The sequence below is a fragment of the Morone saxatilis genome, unplaced genomic scaffold, assembly GCF_004916995.1.
Source record: "Morone saxatilis isolate NCDOM2014 unplaced genomic scaffold, NCSU_SB_2.0 Contig0, whole genome shotgun sequence".
Lineage (NCBI taxonomy): Eukaryota > Metazoa > Chordata > Actinopteri > Moronidae > Morone > Morone saxatilis.
In genome coordinates, this window is record NW_023339650.1 from 20,859,384 (window position 1) to 20,870,998 (window position 11,615).

Genomic DNA, 11,615 nt, shown 5'->3' on the forward strand with positions numbered 1-11,615 from the left:
TGTGTGTGTGTGAGAGAGAGTCCGTGAGTGTGCCCATGTGACAAGAAAGCTGCCATGAACCCACCTGCTGTTTGTTTGAGGATTAAATCCCGGAAGAAGCCACTGATAGATTACCGCCACACCTCAACTCTTTAACCACAGAGCTGTAAACCAACATACATCATACGTGTGTGTGTCTGTGCATGCCATTCCTTTTGAGGCTGACGTTCATTGTCTAGCCTGCATTCTTGAGTAAACACTGAGCCCACCCCATGCAAACACAGTGAAACACAGAGGCTTGTATTGTGAGGAATGTAGATCTGCCGCTCATCCATCTCTGTCCCTCTGTTCCCTGCAGGACCATGATCAGAGGAGACCACTCCATCATCTCCCAGCTCAGAAAAGAGAGTAAGTCAGAGTCCACGCTTTTGAACTGTGAGCGTCTGTGGGCGGGACAGAGGAGCTGGTAACACCGGCTGTATGAGCAGCAGTAACCTGCAGCGGCTGCTGGTAGCAGCTCTGGTATTTCCTGACATGTAACAACATATCAGAGATAGTTGCTTGTACATTAATCAATTATACATTAAATTCTCCTTTATTTATCTCAACTGATGAGATAACCAGCTCTTTATTTGAGACTCATACTCACTGAAGTATAATTATTATTATTTTAGTTTACAATGCTGCTACAGCAACCTTAAAGAGCAATTTAACAGCAGCTGACCTCCACTGGTTCGCTGCAGTGATGTCACAGTGTACTTGTACTTCAGGGTGTGTCAGTACACTGTGACATCACTGTTGTCGTGGTTACACTTCACTGCTTTTCATGTTGGAGATAAACAAGGTTGTTATAGTTACTATAGTAACTAAAACTAAACTAAACTCAAAAACTAACTGAAACAATATTGTGTATTTAAATAACTAAAGTAAAATAAGAGGCATATTATAATATGCAAATACAGATGTCAAAACTAAACTGGAACAACCAAACTCGCTCTGAAAACTAAACAAAAATGTAAAACTAGATTAAAACTAATGAAAAAATACAAAACTCTGGTGTTAAGTTACTTTTTAAAGGACCAGTGTGCAGGATTTAGTGGCACTGTAGCAGTGAATTTGCAGATTGACAAAAAATATAAGTGCTTAGTGAGGGACTTACTTGAGAGTATTTGTGCTCAGTAAAGTCACCCTGCTGCATAAATAAAGGCTCTATATGTACAGCTGGAGAGCCGTCATACACAGCATGTGTAACCTGTAATATGGGAATCATTTAACGAAACATTTAATTTAAAGCTCAGCCAACCAAACCACATTTCTGCCCCAAAACCACACGGAAACTGCACATCTGCAATCTGGTTTCATGTATTTTTAGATAAGTCATGCCTTTAATCACACTGCTGTTTTTTTATGTTTTACTCAAATCACACAAACTTTTAATCAGTGCCAAGTGTTTCTTAAAGCTCTGACTTCCTTTCAATATAAAGAGACAATGACAAAAATGACAATAATGAGCTTTAACAGTTTGAATTTAATGATTAAACGAACCGAAAGCTCTGGAAGATTTGTCAAACAAGACATTAAACACCCTCTTAAGAGCGACTCCTACTGGTTGTTTCTTGTTCCCAGTGGGAGAACACTGGATGAACTACATCTCCATCGCTGGTTTGAGGACTCACGCTGAGCTTGAGGGGAAGCTGGTCACCGAGCTCATCTACGTCCACAGCAAGATGCTCATCGCTGACGACAACACCGTCATAATCGGTAACCGTGCTTTTTCTTGTGGCCACTTCACTGACTTCCAGCATGTTAGACACTTTCTTCATAGCAGACGTTGACGCAGCAGCTTGAATTTCTCAATTACAAGATTAAAAGATGACAGATGTAATGAAATATTCCCCTGACACTAGACTGAACATGTATAATAGAGGAGAAAGAAACAGGAGCTGCAGAGAGAGACGAGGATGTTCTTTTTATTAGAATTTGCATACAGTATGTTTTATTAGGAAAGTGAGGTTCTGTGGATAAAGATGTAAAATGGTACACGTTTGGCACAGAACCATCTGGTACAGCTAAGTTACAAGAAAATCAAACTGGCTGGCCATCTCATTGGAGGGACACTTCATTCATTCAGATGTTTAATATTTAACCTCTTTAAATGTATGCACAGTGAGTGTTACATACGTCTCTATGTGTTGTTGTATTATTAAAGAGAAGCAGCATTTTGAAGTCCTAACGCTTTCCCATATTTCCCGGATCCTCCTCCACAAATGTTTGTCTAGTCTTTTGAGGAGGATGAACATGCGGTTGGAAATCAGGTGCTGCGGCACCATCTGCTGGTGGACTCCGGTGCTCTAACTTGTCTTGTTCCTTTGTGTCGCTGCAGGTTCTGCCAACATCAACGACAGGAGCATGCTGGGAAAGCGGGACAGTGAGGTGGCGGTGATCGTGGAGGACTCGGAGATGGTGGCGGCGGTGATGGACGGGCAGCCGTACCAAGCTGGAAAATATGCCCTGCAGCTCCGCCTCGAGTGCTTCAAGTACTGAAACATCCTGTTTTATTGTTTTATCCAGTGCATCTATGTACAAGCTTGATTTGTGTGAATTATCTTTACAGTATTGATTTATTTGTTCATGTATTTGCAGGCTAAAAGTCTCTCTTGTGCCTGCTGAGAATGTTTAAATTTCATCATTACGTTGGCTTCTCGTTGCCAAATATCTCAGCTCGCTGTTTCCTGCAGTGCTGAGCGTTTCCCTTTTTCTGGTGCCCTATTGGTGTTTCTTCACGTCCCGCTCTCTGTTTCTTTCTCAGGACCATTTTGGGCGCTCACACAGATCTCTCCATCGATGTGTCGGATCCCATCAGCGACCAGTTCTATAAGGAGGTCTGGATGGCCACCTGCGCTCGCAACGCCACTATTTACCAGAAGGTGCAAACTCAGGCTTACTCCACTTCTGTTGCCATTAACTCTGTCACTATGGAAATAAAGATATTATTTAGTTCTTTAACTATTAAATCATGAAATATCAGCAGTTAAAATGATGAAAACTATGTTGACGTTTGCAACCGATGCAGGAGCAAGTAAGCTTGCTAAAATGAAAACAATGTTTTCCCAATTATTAGTCCTGCAAGGTGAGTAGAGCCCAAACTATTATTATCAATATAAATCAACTATTTATTCATTGTTTAAGTAGTTTATAAAGCAAAAAAGCCACACATTCAGTGGTCTTTTCTGTTCTGTTATGTGACTGTAAGCTGAATGTCTTTGGGTTTTGGACTATCTGAAGATGTTACTTGGCATGTTTCACCATGTTTTTACATAAACAGCAGATTTGTGAATTGTTGACCACAGACCTAAAAATCCATTCAGAAACCCCACTGACTCTGAGACGAGGAAACCGGAGGTGCAAAGATTTTAACTAATTTTTGGGTTTTAGGACTCTTTCCTGCAGCACTCTCACTCGATACATGTTCATTGACACATAAAACCCTGGTTCTCTCTCTGACTCGTCCGCCCTTCTTTTCCTCAGGTATTCCGCTGTCTGCCGTCCAGCGATGTCCGTAACATCCTGGAGCTTGAGGGCTTCCTGGCCAAGCAGGGCCTGGACAAAGAGGACCTGGCCCGGGCTCACGAGGAGCTGAAAAAGATCCGCGGCTTCCTGGTTCAGTTTCCGCTCCAGTTCCTTTGCGAGCAGAACCTGCTTCCCCCCATCGGCTCAAAGGAGGCCATGGTGCCCATGGAGGTCTGGACCTGAGGCAGAGGGACTCACCTGTGCATTCAAGCGTTTAACGCACTGCATATGGACGGCTTACAGGTCCATTAAACCCACTCTGACGCCATTTTGGAGGAAAACAGCTGCGCAGCCTTTTTAAAATCACAGCTTGACAAAAAAAATCTGCTGCTGTTGTTTTTATTTACTCCCTTAAGACAAAAATGACTAACAGCAGTATCTGACAACATCTGACTTGTGCCTTGTAGTCACATGTTAGCATGAAGTTTAGTGTTTTTTTTTTGCCCCGAATAGAGCCTTCCAGGCAATATGATTTTGGCCTAAAAAAGCAGAATAATAATTATAACTCGGGTGTTTGTGCACTAAAACCTTGATTTTGATGCAGTCTGTTCTCAAACACAAACATTATAATCTGAACTAAAAAAGAACAAATACTTTGAGAGTTTGAAAGAAAGTTTGAAAGGCAGGAGAGATAAAAGTCTGTATTTGTACACGTGGTTATAATATGCAAATGTGTGACCTACTTAGAGCCTTACTTTTATTTCTGTTATAATGGATGGGAACTGCTGAAGCACTGGACTGAACAAAGGTTCAGTGAGCAAAGCAAATATGAGCAGTAACAAGATCAGACAGACTGTAAACAAACCACCAGGTTAGTCAAATGTATTTGGAGGAGAAAACAAAGGTGAAACATCCATCACAGACTATTGTGGTTCAACTGTACTCACTGTAGTTGTGCAATGAGGGGGTATTACTGACATTTCAGTGTTTGACCTCCAAAAAAGTGCTTTAAATAATGTACTTTTCAACCTATGTGATCGTCCTCTCTGACCTATTTTTACCAATGTGGCCACGTACCAAGATTTTAGCCCAATGTGAGCAATAGCTAATAACCTAAGTTGTAAAAAAAAAGTTTTCCTTTTCTATAATGCCTTTTAAGATTGGACCCAGGGCTTAAAATGCTCACGTTATTTAGGATAAGTAACTAGAGCTGAACACAAGCTGGTTTACTGTTTTATTTACTACCTGAATTTGCAGCATTAGCAACCAAAATGAAACCCAAAATGGCGTCAGCTGTGGTTGTGAGACAGCCTGTGTACCAGCAGTGCCACTGAATGCACATGAGTACGATTACAACTGCTTCTTATACAAACAACACACACAAACACGTAGACTCTAACAACTGATACGTACACGCAGAACGTTGTTGTTTTGAACAGATGCAACACACAAACACTCACAGACAAACAAACATGGAGAGAAGTCGACCAGCAGACGGAGCGTTGAACTCTACAGTGCCTGACAACCTGGGCCTCATGTTTACAAGAAGAAGATGAAGAATGGAAGTGACCCGAGGCCTGACACGCCTCGTCCTGCTCCCTCACCACCAAACTCTATAATCTCTCTCTTTTTAAACAGCTTGCTCCTTCGCTCTCTAACAACACTATGCAACGTCCAAGGCCGGCAAACGCAGCTCTGACTCTTCTGTGTTGAGCATGGACAGACTGAAAAGACACTAAAAAGACTTGTGCAGTGAAGGGGATGAAGAGCCGGGTCGGAGCTGTCGGACGTCTACAGCCATTTTATAAAACGTGTGTGTCTCATATCTCTGAACTTATTTATGTCAAACAGGAAATCACAAGTGCCAAAGAGTGTAGCCTGATGTTGATGCAGTACATACATTCATTTACATTCCTCATACTGTGGATTCTACATTAAGCCTTAAGTGACCTGGTCTTTGTAGTTACTTTGGTAGCGCTTTAGAATAATTTCCTTGATGTTTTCTGGAAAGAACTTGTGGCTAATTACAGCGTAGGTAAAAAAAATAAATGTACATTTTCACATTTGAAAGAATTTATTCTTTCCAGGAAGCTGCTAGGAAGCAATGAAGCTCTATCGTTCTTTTTTTGAACTACATCAAACCCACAGATTCACGCATGATAAGTTTATTATAATGCTGCGTTTCATTCAATGTCAGATGGTGGAAACTCTTAAGCAACAGCCAACTTTACACAAACAGGCAATGGTGGTGTGATCGGTAAAGTTTAAGGAACTGAAGGTGCAACTTCTATTCCACCTTTAGCTCCCGGATTTTTCTGTACTTTTAAAGCTCCATTAACTGATGTTTTTTTAGCCAATTGAGGGCAGAGGAAATAACTGAAAACACAATTTTAATAGCCTCAGGGCTTAATTTGGATTTATATATGATAAGTTCTGACATAAAAGTCACATGAATTCTGAAAGGACTGTTCACACTGAGGGCAAAACCTCGTATAAAAGTGGTTGTGTTGTTGTTGTGGCGAACTAGTTAGCAAACAGTTGCTTATTTACAAATCCAGTAGATACGGAGCAATATTAGCATTAATTTAGAGTCCTGTTTGTCTCAACCAAATGAGTATAAGTCAGATATTCACTGTTTTATCTTGGTCTCTGCTGAGGGAAATATCTGGCTGTTTAACTGCTAAATGCTCCACTATGTTCACCAGCTAGTGTATAACTGTGCAGTTTGCTGAGCAGGTAATGTAAAGTGCTGAGACTGAACCAAAACAGTAAATTATGCCGTAAAACCAACACTAGAAGCTACAGAACTCCAAATGTGTAAATGAGCAACCCTTTGCTTTACATGTTCTCCTTATACACTTAAAAGATGAAAATATGCTAATTTCTGCTGCCATCAAGTGGCCAAAAGATGATCAGTGCAGCTTTAAGGTTTAGTAATAAAGATCTAATTCAAGTTTAACAAGAATTTAAAACTTTAGGAACTTTAAGAATTCTTTATTTTGGAAACCTTGTGGTTCTTGAAATTCACACCCAGTTGTCTCTGGATTTCAGATATTTCTGGAACGCAGTATCAATATTCCTCAGTGTCTTCCTCGTTGGTCTGTAAGTGATCTGCATGATGCTGTTTTGTGCTATAAAAAAAAAAAAACGAGACGAAACTGTTGACAGCATGACAGCAGCTCGTTGCCATTAAACATTACAGGTAAAAGCATGAACTCTGTAAGCTGAATGGTTGCCTTTAAAGCCATGGACATTATCGATGCTAAACAGTGTGCCCGTCTACAAGCCGTGTGTCTGCTAGGCACACCTGAAACTTCTCTACTGTTGTTATTTATGGAAAGTGGGACCGTAAATATGCTCTTCTTTTTAATCTTCCTCTCTACCTCCCTGTGTTTCTACCTCTGCTCCAGTGCATGTTTTTAATCTTTTGTGATGAATTCATATTTTAATTGCAGCTGTACCCCTTAAATTTAGCAAACTAAAGTCAATTTCACTGTTCTGTGCAATACCAGCCTGTTTTTATGACTAAAATAGAAAGTGAAAAGACAACAAAACACTGAATTCCCCCTATAGATATAAGACAAGTTCGTCAGCAAAGAAGTAAATTGTAATGGAAATGTTTTGAAAATATTGTCTTTGCATTGGTTCAAACCAAAAAAGTGGCTATATTTATGGTTTTAAATGGTTTTGTAGTTATTGTTTCTTGTGGGAACACTAGAAACGAGGCTTCACATGATTTCATTTCAGATGTAAATGGAGCTTGAAACCTTCAACGGTTGCCTCAGTTTCCTCAAAGCTGGTGTGCAGAGGTTGAGAAACACTGACCTTTCCTTTTCTATGTCTGGCTTTAATCACTGTGTCTATGAAAATGCACTATTTGCACAGACTGTTGTTTTCTTGTGGCGACCCCTTAAGTGATCTGCAGTACCACGTCATATGTCGCTTTTTGTGAAATGATGGAAAAAATAAGTTATGTATTAAGGCATTAAAAGAGATCCGGTCTTCACGAGGCTTTGTGACTTTGCCTTCAGTTTCTCACTCAATATGTGTCATTCATGCTCATATTCATATTCCATGTCATCAGAAACTGTGTTAATCAGGACATTAGCTGCACTGCAGGAACAGTCCTTCTAGAAACAAAAGACATATTCTTTAATATAATCAGATTTTCTTGTCTAAAAGAAATCTGTCAATAGGGTGAGACAATTTTGCTTGGATAGAGTTCTTAAAACTAGTATAAAAATCTAGTTACACAAAGACTGTAATGAGCCTTAAAACTAGCCAAAAATGCCAAAAATGAAGCAAATTGTGCTTATTACAAACAATAAAGATTCAGTTGTTTAAGATAGCTTATTAAATAAGTATTTTGGTCACTATAAAAGACACAATTTTTTCAAAAATAAGTTACTTTGTCTTAAAGAAAGAACAGAAGCTTCTTATTTTTGCATTGTATTAAACAATGAAAAAAATACAACACAGCTTCATTTCAACACTGGACAAGACAACTTCTTAAACGAAATGCAAGTGGTCTCTTAAAATAAGGACAATAATATTGTTCCTCTACTGGGATATATAACCATTGTTGTTACTGGTTAAATCAAGCTCAATATTAGCTGTAATATCTTTTCTAACTTTTCTAATGCAAAACATGCTTGACAAGAGTGGGTTATATCAGCGGTGGTAAGAATAAAATGATAATTTTTGTATTTCAGCAGCATGATCCAAAACACAACTTCAGGCTGTTTGCAGTATTTTTAGACTACCTATTTTTAAATGTGACTTACATTATTCAGTATTTCACCACCATTATGCAGAGGGCTTTGCAACAGTGTTTAGACCTTCATGTTGGAAAATAAAATGCCTCATCTAAGGAAGTTTCTTGGTATAAATATGATCTGGTATTCACTATAAAAAAAAATCAGAGACAATATTCTGAGAAAACAATGTTTTTTCTACAAAGAAAAGTACAATTTCCACATTAAAATCCTCCAAACATGGGTGTATATTGGTATTTACTAGTGTTATTGACTGATTCAGTGATTGTCTGAGAATTTATATGGAAAAAGATTATATAAATTGTTAATTAATGATGGGCAGAAATAGGATAATTCATAAATTAAAAGTGGGACCTTGCAAGTTAAGATTATAAAATCTACTGAGTCAATATTCCGTCTCATTTCTTTAACTTAATTCATCACAATCTTTACTTATAGTTTCTTACAATTTTAGTGCAAAATATTTGAATCCACTTCTTCTCCCACGTTAAAAATAAAGGAATAAGTCCAATAACTCAAACCTGTTCTGGAACTGTGGGAAAAGTTGAAATAAAATTAACTTTAATATGTTCGGTATCTTTATATGCAAACCCCCTCAGATCCAGAACAAGATATTTCAGTAATAATCTTCCTCTCTTGTCTCCGTCAGTCTCTGCTCAGGTTTCATCTCTGAAATAACAAACTGATGAGAATGAGAACAGATTTGTCCTCAGAAAACCTCCTGTCCAATCCCTTCATCCTGCACTTCTCATCTGTGCCACTAGATGGTGCCACAATATATTGATTGTTCTTCAAACTTTGTGTCCAACAGTTTTCCTAAAGCGGACATTTGTTTTTCCATTTACAGCAGCTACATGAATGAATACCTAAAAATCTGTGCATCATTTGGGAAAAACATGAATAAAATCATCCTGTAGAGCCAACATACACATAACATCTTCATCATTCTGAAACCAGTTACTCATTTTTACTCCTGCTACCTAAAAAGAACCAAGAATTGTAAATAATAATATTATTTATAAATTACATAACATAGGATATAGGGTAGGAATTTGATGTTACTAGCATTACTGATCTTAAAACCTATTTTCGTTAAATGTTGCTGGAGTTTGGACATCAGTTCATATCAGGTTATCCAATATGTTTCAGTGATTAATGCAGAATCAATGCTATAATAAAATAAAGTTTATCCAGCAGAGTGATTTCTAATACTGTGAACAAGCAGCAGAGAGTAAGAGAGAAGAAGCAGCTCTCAGCTCACAGTTAAAGAATATAACGTTTTTTAATAAGTTATGTTATTTGTTAAAGAAAGCAGACTTCTGAGTGCATTTGCAGAATTATATCAGTGAAAAATATCACAATATTTCAGTTTAAAGACTCACAATATGGGCTGCTATATCTGTAATCTATGGAAGCCCATTTCTGCCAATGTGACGGAAAGTTTCTCATTATCTGAGATACAATATAAATGATAGGAGTCAAAATGTTGATAGATTGTTATATTATTCTCCCTCTAAAATCTGTACAGGCTTATATCAGTTGGACTAGCATTGTAACTAATTACTAATACATCTTTAATAATAATATTGCAGTAATGTTGTCACCCAGTACTAATTTTAAATAAAACAATCCAATCACATCCTTGGATTGATTTTTGTAACATTCAGCAGCTGGAAATATTCACATTACTTTGATTTAAACAAACAGAACGGGTTTTAATCGTCTGAATTTTGAGGAGAAAGAACACAATTACCCGTAAATTACATTTTTTGAGTAGTTACACCTTTGGGATGAGCCGGAGCACCGACTGTGAGCTGATCCCCCAATGTCAGCACTGGACCTCACTGATGCTCTGCAGCCAACATCTGGTGGGAAGACTAAAACCAGAACATTAACGTTACAACATTATAATGTTCAGTTTCTCAGGTTTTTTTTACAACGTTTTCAGTCTGGAGAAGCGGTTTTGTGTGTGGGTGTGTGTGGGAAACACCTGCTTCATCAATACATAATTGCCTGAGGTGTGTCCTGAGAACTTACCTGGAGGGACATTATGTTTATTGTTCATTAATTTTTGGCTAAAATAGAATAACAAAGTTAAAAATGTGACCTTTCAAGTTAATTTTACTTAATTTATCACAATCTTGACTCATTAACTCATAATTGTGACTTATTATAAGTATTTCTGTTTCTTTATGATGCCTTTTTGTGTTTTTTTTTCCTTCCGTACATAACAAACACTTTAAAACAAGAAACATGGGGATGATTTAAACCCTCTAAAGTGTCCTGATTATCTTCATATACCAGGTATTCACAATCTCAGCTCCTCTTATCTTTGGTCCCAACTAACTAAAAGCAGACTTAATTCTAAGAAAACAGATTATGGGTGTGTCCTGCAGGTGAGTCAAAAGCTGTTGGTAGACATGTGAATCACCAGAGTGCGTTCAATGTGTCCCTGCACGCTCTGAAACACCGGCATGTGAGACTGATTGAGTGATTTGTAAATTCTGAGAAACAGTGTACAGGAGTTATTTCCATGGTGTGTGTGTGTGTGTGGGGGGGTTCTGCACACAGGTTGAAACACAAATATAGTACCTAAAAAGTTTCCTGGAAAGGTTCTGTGGTCCAAAAGCGCCTGAAGTGGCAGGTGTGAACATGTAGAGTGTGAACCTGTTAGGGAGTAAATTAATCCAGTTTGTCACATCTGCAAGTTGTGCCTGTTTTATAATTAATTCAATATCTCCAGAAATTAAAATAACTAGTATCATCTGTTATTTCTGTGTATTTTTGATGTTACTGTCCAATATTTGACATTTTTAATAAAAAATAACACTAAAAATAAAAACATCAGCTTCAGAGAAAGATATTATTGAGCAGCAGTCGGAATATTTTTTTATCCAGATGGTTAAAAGAATAATTGGATGCTTCTTGCTGTGGATACAGTGGTTCCCAACCTGGAGGGGTCGGGACTCCCACTAGGGGTCGTCAAGGCTTCACAGAGGGGTCGTAACGCCTTCTTGATTTTAAGGCGTGTAAGAAAACTTTAAATATATACACAGTAAGTATAAAGTAAGTTATCTAACAGAACAATGGCAAAGTGTCAAGGGCATGAACACACTGAAAGTCTCTATGTTGTTAAAAATGAATGAAAAAATACACAATACAGAAAATAATCTGCTCAAAATTCATCCAAATCTCTGGTTTTACACAAACTTCCTGCAGTTACTGAGTTCACTGTTTGTGATCACTGTACAGTTTTTAATATAATGTGAAATATCTATAAAATATGTCACTGTAGTCAGTTTAATAAGTGATGGAAAAAGGTCCATTAAGGAAAAAGGTTGGGAACCGCTG

General features: G+C 38.1%; 1 protein-coding gene across 1 annotated transcript in view; it reads left to right on the forward strand.

Moving 5' to 3' along the window:
- The window catches only part of LOC118335317 (phospholipase D1-like), a gene marked incomplete in the record, with an annotated part of 25,079 nt that extends 17,579 nt beyond the window's left edge, over positions 1-7,500 (forward strand). The window contains 5 exon segments of the mRNA XM_035671587.1: positions 338-387; positions 1,606-1,740; positions 2,363-2,516; positions 2,789-2,906; positions 3,508-7,500. Of these exon segments, the coding sequence (XP_035527480.1) occupies positions 338-387; positions 1,606-1,740; positions 2,363-2,516; positions 2,789-2,906; positions 3,508-3,732 (682 nt within the window).
- Between the last annotated feature and the right edge of the window lie 4,115 nt (positions 7,501-11,615).